Genomic DNA, 23,838 nt, shown 5'->3' with positions numbered 1-23,838 from the left:
GGCCCAAAAACACAGGAAGGACTCCCAGGCAATGAGAAATAAGATTCTCTGGTCTGATGAGATGAAGATAGACCTTTTTGGTGATAATTCTAAGTGGTATGTGTGGAGAAAACCAGGCACTGCTCGTCTCCTGCCCAATACAATCCCAACAATGAAACATGGTGATGGCAACATCATGCTATGGGGGTGTTTTTCTGCTGCAGGGACAGGATGATTGGTTGTCATTGAAGGAAACTTGAATACGGTCAAATATAGAGATATCCTGGAAGAAAACCTGTTCCAGAGTGCTCTGGACCTCTGACTTGGCCGAAGGTTCACCTTCCAACAAGACAATGAGCCTAAGCACACAGCTAAAATAACAAAGGAGTGGCTTCAGGACAAATCTGTGACCACTCTTGACTGGCCCAGCCAGAACCCTGACCTAAATTCAATTGAGCATCTCTGGAGAGACCTGAAAATGGCTGTCCACCAACGTTCACCATCCAACCTGATGGAACTGGAGAAGATCTGCATGGAAGAATGGCAGAGGATCCCCAAACCCAGGTGTGAAAAACTTGTTGCATCATTCTCAAGAAGACTCATGGCTGTACTAGCTCAAAAGGTGCTTCTACTCAATACTGAGCAAAGTGTCTGAATACTTATGACCATGTGATATTCAAGATTTTTTAATAGATTTGCAAAAATTACTACATTTCTGTTATTTTCAGTCAAGATGGGGTGCAGAGTGTACATTAATAAGAAAAAAAATGAACTTTTTTTAATTTACCAAATGGCTGCAATGAAACAAAGAGTGAAAAATTTAAAGGGGTCTGAATACTTTCCGTACCCACTGTATATATATAGTGTGTGTGTGTATATATATATATATATATATATATATATATATATATATATATATATATATATATATATATATATATTACAGTACAGCCCATAAGTTTGGACACACCTTCTCATTTAAAGATTTTTCTGTATTTTCATGACTATGAAAATTGTACAATCACATTGAAGGCATCAAAACTATGAATTAACACATGTGGAATTATATACTTAACAAAAAAGCGTGAAATAACTGAAAATATGTCTTATATTCTAGGTTCTTCAAAGTTGCCACCTTTTTCTTGATGACTGCTTTGCACACTCTTGGCATTCTCTTGATGAGCTTCAACAGGTAGTCACCGGGAATGGACTTCCAACAATCTTGAAGGAGTTCCCAGAAATGCTTAGCACTTGTTGGCCCTTTTGCCTTCACTCTGTGGTCCAGCTCACCCCAAACCATCTCGATTGGGTTCAGGTCTGGTGACTGTGGAGGCCAGGTCATCTGGCGTAGCACCCCATCACTCTCCTTCTTGGTCAAATAGCCCTTACACAGCCTGGAGGTGTGTTTGGGGTCATTGTCCTGTTTAAAAATAAATGATGGTCCAATTAAATGCAAACCGGATGGAATAGCATGCCACTGCAAGATGCTGTGGTAGCCATGCTGGTTCAGTATGCCTTCAATTTTGAATAAATCCCCAACAGTGTCACCAGCAAAGCACCCCCACACCATCACACCTCCTCCTCCATGCTTCACGGTGGGAACCAGGCATGTAGAGTCCATCCGTTCACCTTTTCTGCGTCGCACAAAGACACGGTGGTTGGAACCAAAGATCTCAAATTTGGACTCATCTGACCAAAGCACAGATTTCCATTGGTCTAATGTCCATTCCTTGTGTTCTTTAGCCCAAACAAGTCTCTTCTGCTTGTTGCCTGTCCTTAGCAGTGGTTTCCTAGCAGCTATTTTACCATGAAGGCCTGCTGCACAAAGTCTCCTCTTAACAGTTGTTGTAGAGATGTGTCTTCTACTATAACTCTGTGTGGCATTGACCTGGTCTCTAATCTGAGCTGCTGTTAACCTGAAATTTCTGAGGCTGGTGACTCGGATAAACTTATCCGCAGAAGCATAGGTGACTCTTGGTCTTCCTTTCCTGGAGCGGTCCTCATGTGAGCCAGTTTCTTTGTAGCACTTGATGGTTTTTGCCACTGCACTTGGGGACACTTTCAAAGTTTTCCCAATTTTTCAGACTGACTGACCTTCATTTCTTAAAGTAATGATGGCCACTCGTTTTTCTTTACTTAGCTGCTTTTTTTTGCCATAATACAAATTCTACCAGTCTATTCAGTAGGTCTATCAGCTGTGTATCCACCAGACTTCTGCACAACACAACGGATGGTCCCAACCTCATTATAAGGCAAGAAATCCAGCTTATTAAACCTGACAGGGCAGACTTGTTAAATGAAAACCAATCCCGATGACTACTTCTTGACGCTCATCAAGAGAATGCCAAGAGTGTGAAAAGCAGTCATCAAAGCAAAAGGTGGCTACTTTGAAGAACCTAAAATATAAGACATATTTCCAGTTGTTTCACACTTTTTTGTTAAGTATATAGTTCCACATCTGTTAATTCATAGTTTTGATGCCTTCAGTGTGAATGTACAATTTTCATAGTCATGAAAATACAGAAAAATCTTTAAATGAGAAGGTGTGTCCAAACGTTTGGTCTGTACTGTATGTATGTATATATATATATATATATATATATGTATATATATATATATATATATATATATATATACATATATATATATATATACACACACTAGCTATTGAACCCGTTCTACGCCTGGGTGGCGAGCATTTATATTGGTATATGGTCTCCATCCTGGTATGTGCTGCTCCCATCTTGCTCCCCCATCCTGTTATGTGCTGCTCCATCCTGCGTCCCCATCCTGTCATGTGCTGCTCCACCCTGCGCCTCTATCCTGTCATGTGCTGTTCCAACCTGCATCCCCATCCTGTCATGTGCTGCTCCATCCTGCGTCCCCATCCTCTCATGTGCTCCCATCCTGCGCCCCGTCTTGTCATGTGCTGCTCCCATCCTGACCCCATCCTGTCATGTGGTGCTCCCATCGTGCACAACCATTCTGTCATGTTCTGCTCCCATCCTGTGCCCCCAATCTGTTGTAATGTGCTGCACCCATTCTGCCTGTTCCTGTTTCCATTCTGCCATATGTTGCTCCCATCTTTCTCTCTCCAGCTGTGCTGCGTGAGTGCGGCTGTGCTGAGTGCGGCTGTGCTGAGTGCGACTGTGCTGCCTGAGTGCGGCTGTACTGTCTGAGTGCAGCTATACTGAGCGTGGCTGTACTGTCTGAGTGCAGCTATACTGAGCGCGGCTGTACTGCATGAGTGCGGCTGTACTGCGTGAGTGTGGCTGTACTGTGAGTGTGGCTGTACTGCGTGAGTGTGGCTGAGTGTGGCTGTACTGTGAGTGTGGCTGTGTGGCTGTACTGTGTGAGTGTGGCTGAGTGTGGCTGTACTGTGTGAATGTGGCTGAGTGTGGCTGTACTGTGTGAGTGTGGCTGAGTGTGGCTGTACTGTGTGAGGGTGCCTGAGTGTGGCTGTACTGTGTGAGTGTGGCTGAGTGTGGCTGTACTGTGTGAATGTGGCTGAGTGTGGCTGCACTGTGTGAGTGCGGGCAAGTGTGGCTGTACTGTGTGAGTGTGGCTGTACTGTGTGAGTGTGGCTGTACTGTGTGAGTGTGGCTGTACTGCGTGAGTGTGGCTGTACTTACTGCCTGAGTGCGGCACTGGCTATAATGGATACAGCACCCCTGCAGCCAGCACAGCGAGGGCTGACTCTGCCCACTTGCGTCACTGGTCACATGCTGGTGACATCATCGAAGGTCCTGGAGCTCCGCTGGGCTCTACATCTACCCTGACCGGAGCTGCAGAGCACGGAGCCCCCATGGCCGCTATATTATGGGGGATACACGGGTGTGTGGAGCCCCCATGGCCGGTATATTGGGGGGATAAGTAAGTTTCGGCTGCATCACTCTTGTCCAGACTGCGCAGGCACGGTGCGTCGCGCTTGCGCAGTCTATAAAGGCTTCGGACAGAGTGACGCTCCCACCGTTATATTATAGATATATATAATTTTAGACTCATCTATGAAGGAATGATTTCATCTTTAGCGAAGTTGGAAGCCGGGTCCTCTTTTCTTCTCTGGTCCCAATACATACTTGCTCAGTTACCTTTAGAGCTCCCATAAAAATGAATGGAAAGACTAAGGCATGCATAAGAACCATTCCATTGCCTTTGCCACAGGAAGAGGCCCTGTTCTTAAAGCATACTAGCCCCAAAGATAAGACTCAAATCTATCAGACATCTATCCATTAAATATGCCATTAATGGCTGAGATAGAAATACACCTTTCAACTAAAAGCTAATATCCCAAATAATCAAATTTTATAGAATAATTTAGTGATTCCTTTTGCATTGAAGCCAATCAGTCATTTCAGTCTTAAACATGTAAGAGATTGATCTTAAATGTAGTGATTTTGAAGAAAATCACATTTCATTTGGCTAAATGAAATTCATCGAATGCATAGGAGTGGCGTTTCTTGAAAGCAAAGTCGACACTGTCTTCTAATCTCAGATGACACCTTTAATTCCATTTAGAAATGCCGAAGCATTGAGTACTTTTCCTTTGAATACGATTTTTAAGGTATTTTTGCATTAAGATTCTGTACACACTCACATTTAATATCACATATAATAACGAAGATATGTGTAAATGTGAAGCGTTCAGTCTCATGCCTCATCACAAGTATAATCAGCAGGATATAAGAGAGCTATTCCTTCCCCACATTACCTGCATTGTGTAGCTTAAAGGCTTGCTGTCAGCATGCATCCGGAGTCTTTGTTCAGCATTGCCTTACAGCGGGTATGATTATGCACATTTTTTTGTCGACTTCACACAAAGAGCTCGGTGCAGATTGCTGCTGCTTCAGAAATGATTGACTGGGGCCTACCAATAGCAATTCTTGTATATCTAGGTCACATAACTACACTGGCGACTGGGTAGAGATTCACCTTATATCACTGTAGATCCTGTTGCATTGTAATTTTCCTAACTATAAAAACAAAAATCAAAGAATCTTTGTGTTTTAAGCTGTAGGTGTCGACATGAAATACATTTTACTAGGAGCTGACATGTAGTAAGAAATATAAAATCAAAGAAAAAATTCTCCAATAAACTCTCCAGCAATAGCCATGAACTGCTGATACATCATTAACACATAGATGTTATCTTTTTAGAGCATATATTACCTGAGAATTATCAGAAGATACTTCTTCACAACTGACAAGGCCTTGGACCTTTTCCCTCTGATAAGTTTTCATTTCTGGTAGAAAGTGGAGCAGCTTTTCATCATTGGTTTTAGTATGTTCTGGTAAAAATTCTGATATTGACATTTTAGAATTTGAATGACCAGAGTGAGGAGTCTTACTAAGGTTTCGTTGACCGTCTGCTTTTTTCTGTTCCAATTGCTGACAACAGGACTTGAATTTTACTTCATCACCTACAACATCATCAACAATTTCAAAGTTCTCGTGTTCATTTTCAAAGTCTGACCAGTTTCGATCCTGAGAAAAGCTTAGAGAAGAGGTTATGCCATCTTGAGACTTGCTTGATTTCAGTATCGTCAACCCAGAGCTTTGAAAGGAGGCTTGTGAAAATATACTTTCACATGACCCAACAGTTTTATACTTCGGTTCCAACATCATCTGTCCTGTTGGTCTCCAAAAGCATTGTTTAAGGTCCAAGGAATCATCTTGAATGTTCTTTTCCATAGATATGTCCGATTATCTATTTGCAATATTTAGGTAACTTCTTAAATTTTGAGAATCAAACCGGACTCTATTAATGTTCAGACTGTGCTCTTAAAGTGAGAACTTGGAAATACATTTGTTTCTACAGTCAGTATGGAACAATAAGCATCTGAAAAAAAAGTGAAAAATGATAATAAATGAGATGGAAAAGCAAAGAGTCATGAATTAGCCATAAGTTCTTCTAGAATATTTGTGCATTCTCCCATACCATTGGGCAATGTTGTCACAAACCATACTGCAAAATCAAATGCTGCTGAATCTCACAAATGTTCACCTTGGCTTTTTTAAGCTCTTTTTCTTATGTGTTTTACAGTAAAAAATGTTAAAGATGCTCATATACACTGTGTGCAGAATTATTAGGCAAGTTGGATTTTGATCACATGATACTTTTATACCTGTTGCCCTACTCCAAGCTGTTCAGGCTTGAAAGCCAACTACCAATTAAGTAAATCAGGTGATGTGCATCCCTGTAATGAGGAGGGGTGTTGTCTAATGACATTAAAACCCTATATAAGGTGTGCTAAATTATTACGCAACTTCCTTTCCTTTGGCAAAATGGGTCAGAAGAGAGATTTTGCGGGTTCTGAAAAGTCCAAAATTGTGAGATGTCTTGCAGAGGGATGCAGCAGTCTTGAAATTGCTAAACTTTTGAAGCGTGATCACCGTACAATCAAGCGCTTCGTGGCAAATAGCCAGAGTCGCAAAAAGCGTGTTGGGCAAAAAAAGAACAAAATAACTGCCCATGAATTGAGGAAAATCAATCGTGAAGCTGCCAAGATTCCATTTGCCACCAGTTTTGCCATATTTCAGAGCTGCAACGTAGCTGGAGTAACAAAAAGCACAATGTGTGCGATACTCAGGGACATGGCCAAGGTAAGGAAGGCTGAAAAACGACCACCTTTAAACAAGAAACATAAGATGAAACATCAAGACTGGGCCAAGAAATATATTAAGACTGACTTCTCAAAGGTTTTATGGACTGATGAAATGAGAGTGCCTCTTGATGGGCCAGATAGATGGACCAGAGGCTGGATGAGTAAAGGGCAGAGAGCTCCACTCCGACTCAGACGCTAGCAAGTTGGAGGTGGGGTACTGGTATGGGCTGGTATCATCAAAGATGAACTTGTGGGACCTTTTCGGGTTGAGAATGGAGTGAAGCTCAACTCCCAGACCTACTGCCAGATTCTGGAAGACAACTTTTCAAGCAGTGGTACAGGAAGAAGTCGGTATCGTTCAAGAAAAACATGATTTTCATGCAGGACAATGCTCCATCACATGCCTCCAACTACAGCACAGCGTGGCTGGCCAGTAAAGGTCTCAAAGAAGAAAAAATAATGACATGGCCCCCTTGTTCACCTGATCTGAACCTCATAGAGAACCTGGGGTCCCTCATAAAATGTGAGATCTACAGGGAGGGAAAACAGTCCACCTCTCAAAACAGTGTCTGGGAGGCTGTGGTGGCTGCTGCACGCAATGTTGATCGTAAATAGATAAGCAACTGACAGAATCTATGGATGGAAGGCTGTTAGTGTCATCATAAGGAAAGGTGGCTATATCGTTAACTAATTTTTTGGGGTTTTGATTTTGCATGTCAGAAATGTTTATTTCTAAATTTTGTGCAGTGATATCGGTTTACCTGGTGAAAATAAACAAGTGAGATGGGAATATATTTGTTTTTTATTAAGTTGCCTAATAATTCTGCACAGTAATAGTTACCTGCACAAACAGATATCCTCCTAAGATAGCCAAATCTTAAAAAAAAGCCACTCCAACTTCCAAACATATTAAGCTTTGACATTTCTGAGTCTTTTGGGTTGATTGAGAACATAGTTGTTGATCAATAATAAATTAATCCTCTAAAATACAACTTGCCTAATAATTCTGCAGTGTAAAAAATACATAAAGAATCATTGACTACTCCATAAGAAAGAAAATGGCTAAATAAAGTTTCTGATTTTCCTATATGTCCTCAGGACAGGCTTTATTTTTATGTGGCATAGTATGGTTTTTACTTATATAGGTAATTTAGAACACTTTGGTCCCATTTTATTTCGTAAATCAGTCTTATTTCATTAAGAGGCATATATCACTTAATGAATTAGGCGCATCGTATCACTGGTGTGCACCTCTATCAGAAATGTTACCCCAGTCAGGTGTGAGTTACGCCACAACTATTAATTTATTGGGCGGGCTTCGTTATGTTCCGTCACAGTATTGCACACTTTGGTGGAGCTGGATGAAACTGGCATGAAAATACTAGAATTTGCAATTTTCTAGAGCAAGTTTCTGTTGTGCAAAAATTTTGCAACATGTGAAAGCGTAGCATGCCAGTATTCGGGTGAAGACACCTTGATGAATCAGGGGCCTATGTCTCAGTCAATTGTGATCTCTATAATCAATTTTTTTTTATTAAAGGTAATCTGTTAGTAGGATCAATCCTCCTAAGCCATATATATGGGCATGTAGTACATAGGCAGCTGATTAAAATAATACCTTGATATCTGTGATCTGATGTCTTATTCCTGGGAAATCCATATTCACCTTAATGAGCTGTTTAGAACTATGTGCTGGACATAGATTTCCCTGAGAATCAGCCTCTGTAGCTTATTTTAAATGAAAGGGAGAATTACCAATGTGAGACATGTAATGACTGACAGTCTGCTCTCCTGATCTACATGTCTCACACTGGTAACTCCCCCCTTCATTTACAATAAGCTAAGGAGGCAGTTTCTAAGGGAGATCTGTGTCTGGCCCATAGATCAATTTACATATTAGGAAAAAAATAATTCTTTGGAATAAGACATCAGATCACAGATATCAAGGAACCATTTTATTCAGCTTATGACTTACAGTATATGTTCATATAAACAATTTTTAAAGGTTGATTCTACTGCCAGATTGTCTTTAACATGACATTTTCTTTACATACTTATGTACATTTCATGAGAGTTTCAAGGTCATCTCCATGGTAGTATTTATTAAAATCTACCATTATACAAGTTCTTATTCTCCTCTATTCATCTTATCAGAGTTTGCGTTGTGTCAAGGTCATGAACGGTTATAGCACAGTTGTGTCTGAAAGGTGTTGGCACATAGTTGAAGTCTGTCAAAAACATACTCTAATCGATTTCCTGACGCTGAAGTTTTATGGGGTCAGTAATGAAATTCATTGGCTTCTACCTTCCCTGTACTATTCTCATTAAATTGGATGAACCATACTTCAGATTGCCCCCACACACCTGAAATAAAGCAGAGTAAAGTTTCATTACACTCCTCAGTCCGGCCAAATGTTACATTACGTTACATGATGGAGGCTTTAAACGGCAATCAGGGCTGGCAGAAGATCACCTAGATGTTTTCGCTGACTAGGAGATGTTTTACAAGGGGAAAAAGTCAGCTTAAAGCATATCTAGTGATGGAATTCTTTTTGTATTCTGAATGATTAATACATTAATGGATTATAATAACCTTTCCTCTTTCTCTTAAGTAAAACCAAGAGACTTACGAGAAGTGAAAATGCTCATCTGATAAAGTCTGAGGAGCTGAGGAGCTGGTAATAGCGACTGGTGAGGGTCTTCGAATTTGGACTTCCACCAAGGACAACTTCTGTCAAGTCTCTACACTCGGAGGTACATCTTCATAGCATTGAAGATGGAAACCAAATTGTGATGGTTAGATGCTGTATGAACACAGCTAAATAATAAAGAAGCAGATGAATGTGTGTTGTAAATATTGGAAAGCCAGTGCTACCATTTCACTGTTATTCCATACACAGCAGGCTCGGGCAATTTGTATTCATTGCCGAGGTTTACAGGAGTTTTAGTGTAAAAACTAATGGATGTGTTTTAAGCAAGTTGTAGAATTTTAAGCCATAAACACCCAAAATGCCGGGAAATTGTTACACAATTAGCACTGACTGCTGGGATAAGTGCAGTGTCTATTCTTGCTTTCCATAATGTATAGGGTCATGAATAACAATAAGATCCCCATGGTGTATCGTGCATATCACTTGGTAAAAGGTAAAGGCCATAGGTACGGTTTATAGTTTTATTTTAAAAATAAAGGAAGTATGAAAATTAAATGCTTACTTGGTTTAATATACTGTACATACAGCTTTATCTAGGGGCAGACACAGACAGAAGAGGACCCCTGTACAAGAACATTAAATAGTCCCTTCGCCTTACAACATCATAATGCACAGTTCCACCTGCGTTGGAGGTGGTAGTGGCCTCCTTACTTCTTGGACCCCTCTGTGTCTGCACAGGTTGCACCAACGTTATATCCAAATTTGCCTTTATTTTTATTTTACTCTCTTATTCAGCGCCATCATATTCCACAGCAGTTTACAGACATCAGCATCGCTGTCCCCATTGGGGCTCACAATCTAACTTCCCTATCAGTATGTCTTTGGTGTGTAGCAGGAAACCGGAGAACACGGTGAAAACCAATGCAAACACGAGGAGAGCATACAAACTCCTTGCAGATGTTGTCTTTAGTGAGATTTGACCCCCGGTCCCCAGAGAAACAAAGCTACAGTGCTAACCACTGAGCCACCGTGCTTCCTTATGTCATTGAGCAGCTGTAATATTCTCTGAATATTCTCTTTTATGTATTTGAAAACTATAGAATAACAGAAAGGTGAAAACAGTATCATGTACATACAACTTTCATACAAACATGTGGATGTAAAATAAGCCATGAATTGTTCCTTCTACCTGCACTCTGTGTGACAATGTCTCAATGAACTGTATGGGACAACGCTGCAGTACCCAGCACAGCCGCAGCCAAGTAGACTGCTGGCAGATATATACATGTGCTTCTCACAAAATTAGTATATCATCAAAACATTAATTTATTTCAGTACTTCAATACAAAAAGTGAAACTCATCTAAATACATAATTGTCTAAGGGGTACTTCCGTCTGTCTGTCTGTCCTTCTGTCACGGTTATTCGTTCGCTGATTGGTCTCGGCAGCTGCCTGTCATGGCTGCCGCGACCAATCAGCGACGGACACAGTCCGATTAGTCCCTCCCCTACTCCCCTGCTCTTACTGCCCGGCGCCCGCTCCGTAATCCCCTCCACTCACCGCTCACACAGGGTTAATGGCAGCGGTAACGGCCCGCGGTGTAATGCACTTCGTTACTGCTGCTATTAACCCTGTGTGTCCCCAACTATTTACTATTGATACTGCCTATGCAGCATCAATAGTAAAAATATGTCATGTTAAAAATAATTTTTAAAAAACCTGCTATACTCACTCTCCGCCACCAGGGCTGGTGTGCGACAAGGACCTGCCGTGACGTCACGGTCATGAGACTGCGACGTCATCATAGATCCTGCTCACATCAGCCCTGGGAAGGGACCGCAAGCTGCCGCTTGCAATGGAGCGGTCCCGGGAGCGAGAAAGACGGCGGAGGGTAAGGACTTCAACGTGCTATAGGTGAGTATGTGTTTTTTTTAAGTCTCTACTACGTGGCTCTGTGCTGGGCAATATACTACGTGGCTGGGCAATATACTACGTGGCTGGGCAATATACTACGTGGCTGGGCAATATACTACGTGACTGTCCAATATACTACGTGGCTGGGCAATATATTACGTGGCTGTCCAATATACTACGTGGCTGGGCAATATATTACATGGCTGGGCAATATATTACATGGCTGGGCAATATACTACGTGGCTGGGCAATTTACTACGTGGCTGGGCAATATACTACATGGCTGGGCAATATACTATGTGGACATGCATATTCTAGAATACCCGATGCGTTAGAATCGGGCCACCATCTAGTCTATATATATAACTAGCTGAAGAGCCCGGCGTTGCCTGGGCATAGTAAATATCTGTGGTTAGTTATAGCACGTCACTTCTCTTATTTTCCCATCACGCCTCTCATTTTCCCAATCACATCTTTAATTTTCCCCCTCACATCTCTCATTTTCTCCCTCACACCTCTCATTTTCTCCCTCACTCCTCTCATTCCCGCCTAACACTTGTCATTTCGACCTCACATCTGTCATTTTCTGATCACTACACTATTTTCCCTCACTCCTCTCATATTGCACTCACACCTTTTCATTTTCACCTCACACCTCTCATTTTCACCTCAGTATATACATGTTTATCATCTCCCTTATATATAGTATACACCTGTATGTCATCTCCTGTATATAGTATATACCTGTATGTCATCTCCCCTGTATATAGTATATACCTGCTGTGTGTCATCTCCCCTGTATATAGTATATACCTGTATGTCATCTCCTCCTATATATAGTATATACCTGTATGTCATCTCCTCCTATATATAGTATATACCTGTATGTCATCTCCTCCTATATATAGTATATACCTGTATGTCATCTCCTTCTATATATAGTATATACCTGTATGTCATCTCCTCTTGTATATAGTATATACCTGTGTGTCATCTCCCCTGTATATAGTATATATCTGTGTGTCATCTCCTCCTGTATATAGTATATACCTGTATGTCATCTTCTATATATAGCATATACCTGTATGTCATCTCCTCCTGTATACAGTATATACCTGTAGGTAATCTGCTCCTGTATATAGTATATACCTGTGTCATCTCCTCCTGTATATAGTATATACCTGTATGTCATCTCCTCCTGTATATAGTATGTACCTGTATGTCATCTCCTCCTTTATATAGTATATACCTGTGTGTCATCTCTCCTGTATATAGTATATATCTGTGTGTTATCTCCCCTGTATATAGTATATACCTGTGTGATCTCCTGTATTAGACCTCGTTAACACGTTATTTGCTCAGTATTTTTACCTCAGTATTTGTAAGATAAATTGGCAGCCTGATAAATCCCCAGCCAACAGGAAGCCCTCCCCCTGGCAGTATATATTAGCTCACACATACACATAATAGACAGGTCATGTGACTGACAGCTGCCGTATTTCTTATATGGTACATTTGTTGCTCTTGTAGTTTGTCTGCTTATTAATCAGATTTTTATTTTTGAAGGATAATACCAGACTTGTGTGTGTTTTAGGGCGAGTTTCGTTTGTCAAGTTGTGTGTTTTGAGTTGTGTGTGGCGACATGCATGTAGCGAATTTTGTGAGATGAGTTTTGTGTGGCAACATGCGTGTAGCAACTTTTTGTGTGTCGAGTTGCATGTGACAGGTTAGTGTAGCAAGTTGTGTGCAGCAAGTTTTGCGCATGGCGAGTTTTGCGCGTGGTGAGTTTTATGTCTGGTGCCTTTTGAGTATGTGCAAGTTTTGTGTGAGGCAACTTTTGCATGTGTTGCAAATTTTGTGCATGTGGCAATTTTTCCGCATGTGCAAGTTTTGTGTGTGGCGAGTTTTCCATGAGGTGAGTTTTGCACTTGTGGCGAGTTTTGCGTGAGCCTATTTTTTGCATGTGGCGAGTTTTGCGCATGGTGAGTTTTGAGCGGCGACTTTTGTGTTTCGGCTTTTATGTGGCGAGGTTGGTGTATGTGTGGTGAAATGTGTGCTGAGGGTGGTATATGTGTTCAAGCACGTGGTAGTGTGTGGCGCATTTTGTGTGTGTGTTCATATCCCCGTGTGTGGTGAGTATCCCATGTCGGGGTCCCACCTTAGCAACTGTATGGTATATACTCTTTGGCGCCATCGCTCTCACTCTTTAAGTCCCCCTTATTCACATCTGGCAGCTGTCAATTTGCCTCCAACACTTTTCCTTTCACTTTTCCCCATTATGTAGATAGGGGAAAAATAGCGTGGTGAATTGGAAAGCGTGGAGTTAAAATTTCACCTCACAACATAGCCTATGACGCTCTCAGGGTCCAGAAGTGTGACTGTGCAAAATTTTGTGGCTGTAGCTGCGACGCCTCCAACACTTTTCATTTCACTTTTTCCCCATTATGTAGATAGGGGCAAAATTGTTTGGTGAATTGGAAAGCGCGGGGTTAAAATTTCACCTCACAACGTAGCCTATGACGCTCTCAGGGTCCAGACGTGTGACTGTGCAAAATTTTGTTTCTGTAGCTGCAACGCCTCCAACACTTTTCCTTTCACTTTTTTCCCCATTATGTAGATAGGGGCAAAATGGTTTGGTGAATTGGAATGCGCGGGGTTAAAAGTTCGCCTCACAATATAGCCTATGACGGTCTCGGGGTCCAGACATGTGACTGTGCAAAATTTTGTTGCTGTAGCTGCGACGGTGCAGATGCCAATCCCGGACATACACACACACATACACACACACACACACACACATACACACATTCAGCTTTATATAGTAGATTGTCTAAGGGTCACTTCCATCTGTCTGTCTGTCCTTCTGTCACGGTTATTCGTTCGCTGATTGGTCTCGACAGCGGCCTGTCATGGCTGCCGCGACCAATCAGCAACGTGCACGGTCCGGAAAAAATGGCCGCTCATTACTCCCCGCACTGACTGCCCGGCGCCCGCATACACCCCTCCGCTCACCGCTCATACAGGGTTAATGCCGGCGGTAACGGACCGCGTTATGCCACGGGTAACGCATTCCGTTACCGCTGCTATTAACCCTGTGTGACCAAGCTTTTTACTATTGACGCGGCCTATGCAGCGCCAATAGTAAAAACATCTCATGTTAAAAATAATAAAAAAATTAAAAAAAGATTATATACTCACCTACACCGCCTTTCCCACTCCTCGCGATGCAACCGCCACGTTCCGTTGGCACAGATGGTCTGGCAGAAGGACCTGCCTGATGTCACGGTCATCTGACCGCAACGTCATCACAGGCCCTGCGCGCCTGCGTGAGCAGGACCTGCCATGATGTCACGGTCATGTGACCGCAACATCGACTTCATCACAGGCTCTGCGCACCTGCGCGACCAGGCTGGGACCGGGAGCTGCCGCCTGTACCTCGCACAAGCGACAGAACTACAAGTATGGTGAGTATGTTAGAACTACAAGGGGCCCTCGGATCGGAAGGTGAGTATTTTTATTATTTAACCTGTGACATAAGTGGCTAGGCAATATACTATGTGGCTGGGCAATATACTACGTGGCTCTGTGCTGTATACTACATCGCTGTGCAATATACTGCGTGGCTCTGTGCTGTATGCTACGTCACTGGGCAATATACTACGTGGCTGAGCAATATACTATATGACTAGGCAATATACTACGTCACTGGGCAATATACTACGTGGCTGGGCAATATACTACGTGACTGGGCAATATACTACGTGGCTGGGCAATATACTACGTGGCTGGGCAATATACTACGTGGACTGTACAATATACTACGTGGACCTGCATATTCTAGAATACCCGATGCGTTAGAATCGGGCCACCATCTAGTCTACTATATAATTGTTTAAGGGTCACTTCCGTCTTTCTGTCTGTCCTTCTGTCTTTCTTTCTTTCTTTCTGTCACGGATATTCATTGGTCTTGGCCTCTGTCTGTCATGGAAATCCAAGTCGCTGATTGGTCGTGGCAAAATGCCCACGACCATTGCCACGACCAATCAGCGACAGCCGCAGTCCGGCGGCAACATGGCCGCTCCTTCCTCCCCGCAGTGAGTGCCCGCTTCATACTCCCCTTCAGTCAGCGCTCACACAGGGTTAATGGCAGTGCTAATGGACCGCATTATGCCGTAGTGTAACGCACTCTATTAACGCTGCTATTAACCCTGTGTGACCAACTTTTTTACTATTGATGCTGCCTATGCAGCCTCAATAGTAAAAAGATCTAATGTTAAAAATAATAAAAAAAATTAAAAAAATCATCATATACTCACATTCCGGCGCCTTTCCCGCTCCTCACGATGCTCCGGTGACTGCTCCATGCAAGCGGCAGGTTCCGGTGGCAAGGATGGTATGCGACAAGGACCTACCATGACGTCACGGTCATGTGACCGCGATGTCATCACAGGTCCTGCGAGAAAGACCTGCCATGACATCACGGTCATGTGACCGCAACGTCATCACAGGTCCTGCGCCCATACCAACCTTGGGACCGGAAGCTGCCACGTGCACCGCACACAGGGCCAGGACTTCAACGGAGGGTGAGTATATGTTTATTTTTTTATTTTAAGTCTGTATACTACATGGCTCTGTGCTGTATACTCCGTCGCTGTGCAATATACTACGTGGCTGGGCAATATACTACGTGACAGGGCAATATACTACATGGCTCTGTGCTGTATACTCAGTCGCTGTGCAATATACTACATGGCTGGCCAATACACTATGTGACTGGGCAATATACTACGTGGCTGGGCAATATACTACGTGGCTGGGCAATATACTACATGGCTCTGTGCTGTATACTCAGTCGCTGTGCAATATACTACATGGCTCGGCAATACACTATGTGACTGGGCAATATACTACGTGGCTGGGCAATATACTACGTGGCTGGGCAATATACTACGTGGGCTGTGCAATATACTACGTGGGCTGTGCAATATACTACGTGGACATGCATATTCTAGAATACCCGATGCATTAGAATCGGGCCACCATCTAATATATTATATAGAGACATCACAAATAGAGTGATCTATATCAAGTGTTTAGTTCTGTGAACATCTTTCTGACCTCGGACGGGATAGTACGTCCGAGGTCAGATCTCCTGCTTTGATGCGGGCTCCGGAGGTGAGCCCGCATCAAAGCAGAGACATGTCAGTTGTTTTGAACAGCTGACATGTGCCCACAATAGCGACGGGTGGAATCGCGATCCACCCACCACTATTAACTAGTTAAATGCCGCTGTCAAATGCTGACAGCGGCATTTAACTACTGCTTCCTGCCATCGGGCCGGAAATGAGTGCATCGCCAACCCCAGTCAAATGATCGGGGGTCAGCGATGTGTCGGCATAACAACCTGAGGTCTCCTTGAGATCTCTATGGTTGTTGATGCCGGCTTGCTGTGAGCGCCACACTGTGGGCGGCGCTCATAGCAAGCCTGTAATTCATCTATATACAGTTAGGTCCATATATATTTGGACAGAGACAACATTTTTCTACTTTTGGTTATAGACATTACCACAATGAATTTTAAACAAAACAATTCAGATGCAGTTGAAGTTCAGACTTTCAGCTTTCATTTGAGGGTATCCACATTAAAATTGGATGAAGGGTTTAGGAGTTTCAGCTCCTTAACATGTGCCACCCTGTTTTTAAAGGGACCAAAAGTAATTGGACAGATTCCATAATTTTAAATAAAATGTTCATTTCTAGTACTTGGTTGAAAACCCTTTGTTTACAATGACTGCCTGAAGTCTTGAACTCATGGACATCACCAGACGCTGTGTTTCCTCCTTTTTGATGCTCTGCCAGGCCTTCACTGCGGTGCTTTTCAGTTGCTGTTTGTTTGTGGGCCTATCTGTCTGAAGTTTAGTCTTTAACAAGTGAAATGCATGCTCAATTGGGTTGAGATCAGGTGACTGACTTGGCTATTCAAGAATATTCCACTTCTTTGCTTTAATAAACTCCCAGGTTGCTTTGGCTTTATGTTTTGGGTCATTGTCCATCTGTAGTATGAAACGACGACCAATCAGTTTGGCTGCATTTGGCTGGATCTGAGCACACAGTATGGCTCTAAATACCTCAGAATTCATTCAGCTGCTTCTGTCCTGTGTCACGTCATCAATAAACACTAGTGACCCAGTGCCACTGGCAGCCATGCATGCCCAGGCCATCACACTGCCTCCGCCGTGTTTTACAGATGATGTGGTATGCTTTGGATCATGAGCTGTACCAAGCCTTCACCATACTTTTCTCTTTCCATCATTCTGGTAGAGGTTGATCTTGGTTTCATCTGTCCAAAGAATGTTCTTCCAGAACTGTGCTGGCTTTTCTAGATGTTTTTAGCAAAGTCCAGTCTAGCCTTTTTATTCTTGATGCTTATGAGTGGCTTGCACCGTGCAGTGAACCCTCTGTATTTACCTTCATGCAGTCTTCTCTTTGTGGTAGATTTGGATATTGATACGCCGACCTCCTGGAGAGTGTTGGTCACTTGGTTTGGCTGTTGTGAAGGGGTTTCTCTTCATCATGGAGATTATTCTGCGATCATCCACCACTGTTGTCTTCCGTGGGCGCCCATGTCTTTTTGCATTGATGAGTTCACCAGTGCTTTCTTTCTTTCTCAGGATGTACCAAACTGTAGATTTTGCCACTCCTAATATTGTAGCAATTTCTTGGATGGGTTTTTTCTGTTTTTGCAGCTTAAGGATGGCTTGTTTCACCTGCATGGAGAGCTCCTTTGACCGCATGTTTACTTCACAGGAAAACCTTCCAAATGCAAGCACCACACCTCAAATCAACTCCAGGCATTTTATCTGCTTAATTGAGAATGACATAACGAAGGGATTGCCCACACCTGTCCATGAAATAGCCTTGGAGTCAATTGTCCAATTACTTTTGGTCCCTTTAAAAACAGGGTGACACATGTTAAGGAGCTGAAACTCCTAAACCCTTCATCCAATTTTAATGTGGATACCCTCAAATGAAAGCTGAAAGTCTGAACTTCAACTGCATCTGAATTGTTTTGTTTAAAATTCATTGTGGTAATGTCTATAACCAAAATTAGAAAAATGTTGTCTCTGTCCAAATATATATGGACCTAACTGTAGGAGCGATCTGATGATCACTCTTATGTAATTGAGCCGATCCAGTTGTGCCAGCTTCTAGCCACCCCCTTTCGCCCCATTCAAAATAAAACAATAAAAATATCAAATATACACATATTTGGTATTGCCGAGTTCAGAATCGCCCGATCTATCAAAGAAAAAAAGGATTAACCTGATCGCTAAACGGCGTAGCGAGAAAAAAATTAGAACTGCCCGAATTATTATTTTTTTTGGTCGCTGCGACATTGCATTAAAATGCAATAACAGGCGATCAAAAGAATGTATCTGCACCAAAATTGTATCATTAAAAACCTCAGCTCAGCAAGCAAAAAATAAGCCCTCACCCGACAGCAGATCAAGAAAAATGGAGACACTACAGGTATCAGAAAATGGCGCATCTTTTTTTTATTTTTTAGCAAAGATTTAAAAAAAAATTTCACCACTTAGATAAAAAGGAACCTAGACATGTTTGATGTCTATGAACTAGTAATGACCTGGAGAATCATAATGGCAGTCAGTTTTAGCATTTAGTGAATGTTGCAAAAAAGCCAAACAAAAAACAAGTGTGGGTTTGCACTTTTTTGGCAATTTCACCGCACTTGGAATTTCTTTCCCATTTTCTAGTACACAACATGGTAAAACCAATGATGTCATTCAAAAGTAAAGCTCGTCCCGTAAAAAATAAGCCCTCACATGGCCATATTGACGGAAAAATAAAAATGTTATGGCTCTGGGAAGGAGGGGGAGTGAAAAACGAACACAGAAAAATGGAAAATCCTAAGGTCATGAAGGGGTTAATGTGGATGATTATGGCTTACAGTCAGTGTAAACCCAAAAGTCATTATCTCAGTAAATTAGAATACTTTATAACACCAGCTTGAGAAATTGATAAATAAAAACACCGCGCTAACTAGAAAAGGAGGATCAATAAATAAATAATAAGGCTATACCATCAGCAGGAAACAGTACTGCATAAAATGGGGATATTATCCCAGTAGTCAATAATGGGCAATAATATCTATATAAGGCAGTAAAAAAGAGCAAATGCTCACAAAACCAGCAGAGTAATCAATAATAATAATAAAGCATGTTGCAAAAAATGTATAATAGATCAATAAAAAGACCGCACACTTACTTAGTGGAAGGTGACTGCTGAGAGGCTGCTGGCGCTGTCTAAATGGAAGATAACTGCTGAGAGGCTGATAGCGCTGTCCTAACAAAAATGGGCGCTGTCCCAGGAGGTAATGAGACGGGATCTCCAGCGGTCCGGGTAGCTGAAGCTGCAGGATCCAAGATCACGACAAGAGGCGGCACAACACCTGTAGATATGGGGAGCGTCCTCCCCGGTGAGTGCACAGCCTCCGTGCGTCTGGAACGCTGCTAGGCGGCACACGTGGGCCAGAGGAAAGCCGCTGTACAGAGCGGTGAGAGAGAGGGGGCGTGGTCTGGGTGACGTCACCAAGACAGAAGAGAAAGGAGCAGCGGACGGAGGCCGCACAGGGACAAACTTGCCTACGCGTTTCGAAGGTCACCGGACCTTCTTCGTCAGGGCTATGGTCCCGGAAGTCAGAAGCTCCTTATATAGCCCCAGATACCCTCAAAGACACGCCTGCCTATAGGACACAGCAGTAACATAAAAAAGAAGAATGGGAAATATAGTAAATATACAATGTGCAAATGTGAGTGGAGTGTGCCCTTATATAAAAAATATATATATAACCTTTATTAAATACAAATGAATAAAAGCCCATAAAGGCACATAAAAACAAGGATACACCAAGTATCCAACAGAAAAGGAAATAAATAGGGGAAATGAAAAAAATGAAATATAATATTGTATAAAATGTGATATAAATATATAATAAATATACATATACAATCTAGGGAAAAAAGGGGTGACGACTAAGAAGTAGAGAAAACACAAAAGAAAAAATAAAAAGCTAAAAAACTAATAAAAGAGGGAGCTCTAAGCAATATGAACATTAAGAACCAGAGTTTAATTAAAAGCATATAGCTCAACCTCATGGTTCAAGCCTCTAGGGGCTAAACTATCTAACATAAAAATCCACTTGGATTCGGTGCGTGACATAAGTTTAATGTAATCACCTCCCCTCCAGTTCCTATGAACCCGCTGAATGCCACAAAAAATCAATCCTCTGGTTGACCTCCCATGGTGTTCTATAAAATGTCTCGACAGAGGATGGCCAACAAAACCTCTCTTAATATTGTAGAAATGTTCTTTAAGTCGATCCATAAGCCTACGTTTAGTCCGGCCTACGTAAATTTTGCCGCAAGGGCATTTAATAAGATAAATCACTCCCGTAGACCAACATGAGATCCTGTCCTTGATTAAAAATTCACGGGTACCATCTGAATTAAAAAATTGGCGTTGTTTAATTTTCCCAAAATTAGTGCGCACACAACAAGAACAGGTGCCACAAGGAGTGAAGCCTGGATTAATTGGGAGTGTCTTAATGATGGGACCCTTTCTAGTAGTTGGGGCTATAGTATTACCAATAGTTTGTGTCTTCCTAAAGATAAATCTAGGGTGTTGGGGTAATATATCACCTATCACTTTATCGGTTTTAAGGGTAGACCAATGTTTACGTATGATTTTAGTAAATTGTTTATACCCCTGATAAAACTGCGTGATAATAGGTAGCTGGTGGATTTGTTCAGTAATATCCCCTAAAGTAGATGTTTTCCTAGTAGTTTTATGTATGAGGGAATCCCTCGGAATTACAGATACCTCCTTGTTAGCTACCTCAGTGAGATCTTTAGGATAACCCTTTTCCAGAAATTTTCTGGCCAAATGCTCAGCCTCAGTTTCATAATCTTGTAACTTACTACAATTTCGTCTTAGCCGAATGAATTGGCTTTTGGGGATATTAGTCAACCAGACAGGCAGATGACAGCTACTGATGTCAATAAAGCCATTGGAATCAACCGACTTACGATGACATTTAGTTAACACCTGATTCCCTTCAATAAAAATACTCAGGTCTAAAAAATTAACCGTTGTTTTACTAGTAATAGCCGTAAACTCCAGCCCGAAGTCGTTATGATTAAGACTGGCAATAAAAACATCCAAATCATGTTGGGGGCCATTCCAAATAAACAATACATCGTCTATAAACCTTTTCCACATAACCAACCCAGTATTAGGGCTGTTAGTGAGTTTTATGTGTAGCTCCTCCCATCTAGCAACGTATGTGTTCGCGTAACTGGGGGCGAAGCGGGTACCCATGGCCGTTCCCCATGTTTGAAGGTAGAATTGGCCATCATAAATAAAATAATTATGTTCTAAAATGAATAGGATACTCTCGATAATAAATCTAATCTGTATGTCTTTATAAATATTCAGTTTATTCAAAAAATATTCTGCCGCTTCGCTACCTTTTGAGTGACTAATCACTGTATAGAGTGACCTAATATCAAGTGTCCCCAGAATAAAACCACTCTCCCAATGTATCTTCTCCAATAATTGGAGCACATGGCTAGTGTCTTTAAGGTAGGCCAGAATAATAGACATACACTTCTGAAGATGTGTGTCAACATAGCGTGATAAATTAGAAGTCAGACAATTGACGCCTGAAATAATAGGCCTACCAGGTGGATGTATAGCATCTTTGTGGACTTTAGGGAGGTAATAAAAAACTGCGATACTAGGGTTTTTATTCAGAATAAATTCAAATTCTTTTTTATTTAGGATTCCTAGGGATTTACCTCTTGTTGCAAGAGCACTCAGGTTATTAACAAAACGATCAGAAGGGTCACTAATAAGTGTCTTATAGGTGGTTACGTCTGACAAGAGTCTAATAGACTCCTCCTGATAAGTAGTCAGATCCAATATCACAATACCACCCCCTTTGTCAGCGGGACGTATAACAATATCATTGTTTTCTTGAAGATCACGTAGTGCCTTCCTCTCACGATAGGTTAAATTTTGGGAGATATATTTACCATTTTTATTACTTATTTTTCTAATGTCCTGTGTCACCGCTGACTCAAATGCATGGAACGCGTTGGAATATTCATGTATGGGGTGGAAAGTGGACGGATTAGATAATGATGTCTGTATATACTCCGTCGTATTGGTGGCGGTGAGCGACGGGCCTTTTTTGAGGAAATATTTTTTAATGGCTAGGTTACGTAGATATTGTTTAAGACCAATGTATAAATTAAAAGGTTTCACCATCGTAGTTGGCGCGAACTTAAGACCCTTTTGAAGAAGGGATGTTTCGCTTTCTGAAAGTGTATGGGAACTCAAATTAAATATTTTCTGAGTAGAGGGGGGTTTTGTCACTTTCTTTTTGGAGAGTTTCCCCCCCCCTCTTACCTCTTTTGGTTTTGAAACATCTACTCGAAAAAAATCCCGATTAATTGTAGTTTGTACTTTAGATCCTCTCCCTCTATTTGGTAGGAGGCTGGGGATTCTATTGGAGTTGTTAATACTATTATTAGTTTTACCAGCATTACTAGAAACAAATCCAGTCCTCTTAAAGGGTTTGGATAATCTCTGAGTAATGGTAGTTCTCATCGGTTTCCCATTTCTATTAGGTTGTTTATAAGTACTGCCTACATTGTGTGTAGTAGTGCTAGCTTGGCTGGGTCCAGCTAATTCATTATGTCCAGGAGTGTCAATGCTATCCTCAATTGAGGGAAGCTGGGCATATCTATTATTAATGGAAATAGGAGACCCAGGTACGTCGGATGCCTGTCCTGACTGTGCATGGATACTATAATCAAATGATAAGTTGGCTACTGCCGTATTACCACTGTCCACAATACCAAACGGTCCATTAAGTTGTTGAAACCTATTAGTGATAGAGACCGGTGTGTATTGGGTGGAGTTGGTGTTAGTGTAAGTGGAGAAAATAGCTGATTGTTCTGGTGTGTTCTGTACCAGGGATTCGCCACACTCATCTAGGGTAACAAGGTCCATTGGGGAGAAATGTGAATTAGCATATGGAGAATAGGTTGCACTACAAACGGTACTATGATTTAGATGTACATTGGGTACTTTGTCCCTATGAAATTTCTTAATTTTTTTAGCTATAATTTCTTTTTCTTTCTCCCTCAATCTAACAGATATACTATCCGTAAGCGTTTGGAGATCTGCCGTATTTTCATAATCACTAAGTTGTTCAAAAAGCGTAGTGATTTGATGATTAGTCAATTCTAGTTTGGCCCTACGTTTGTCTATAATAAATTGGAGGGTTCTTAAAGAGAAATTATTAAACATGTCATCCCATTCCCGCTGAACCTGGGGGGTCTCCAAAATCCCCGGCAAGGGATTTATAGATAACTAGTCCCTTAGGGATAATGTTAGCCTGTATATATTTTTCTAATGAGGCCACCTCCCACACATCTCTAATTTCGGAAATTAAAAATTTCTCGAGTGTTCTTAATAAATGCCTAACCTGTTCATCTGCTGGAGGAGATGGAATATTAAAAGCAAGTTGCTCAGTAATCAGGGACAAGCGGTGACCCCTATCGTTCCTAAGTGCTCTAATGGCCATTGGGGCTGCCCAGGTG

General features: G+C 41.8%; 1 protein-coding gene across 2 annotated transcripts in view; it reads right to left on the bottom strand.

Annotated features, from left to right (window-relative positions):
- LOC138672179 (nuclease SbcCD subunit C-like) overlaps nucleotides 1-23,838 on the bottom strand; it is a 135,018-nt gene that overhangs the window by 97,459 nt on the left and 13,721 nt on the right. The window contains exon 2 of one of the 2 annotated variants that reach the window (XM_069760192.1): nucleotides 5,149-5,818. The exons of the other annotated variant lie outside the window; for it this stretch is intronic. Within the exon in view, the coding sequence (XP_069616293.1) occupies nucleotides 5,149-5,670 (522 nt within the window). The 5' untranslated portion in view covers nucleotides 5,671-5,818. The remainder of the gene's footprint in view (nucleotides 1-5,148; nucleotides 5,819-23,838) is intronic. 2 annotated transcript variants of the gene reach the window in all.

This window comes from Ranitomeya imitator, chromosome 3 (genome assembly GCF_032444005.1).
Source record: "Ranitomeya imitator isolate aRanImi1 chromosome 3, aRanImi1.pri, whole genome shotgun sequence".
Classification (NCBI taxonomy): domain Eukaryota; kingdom Metazoa; phylum Chordata; class Amphibia; order Anura; family Dendrobatidae; genus Ranitomeya; species Ranitomeya imitator.
This window is presented reverse-complemented; position numbering and strand designations above follow the sequence as displayed.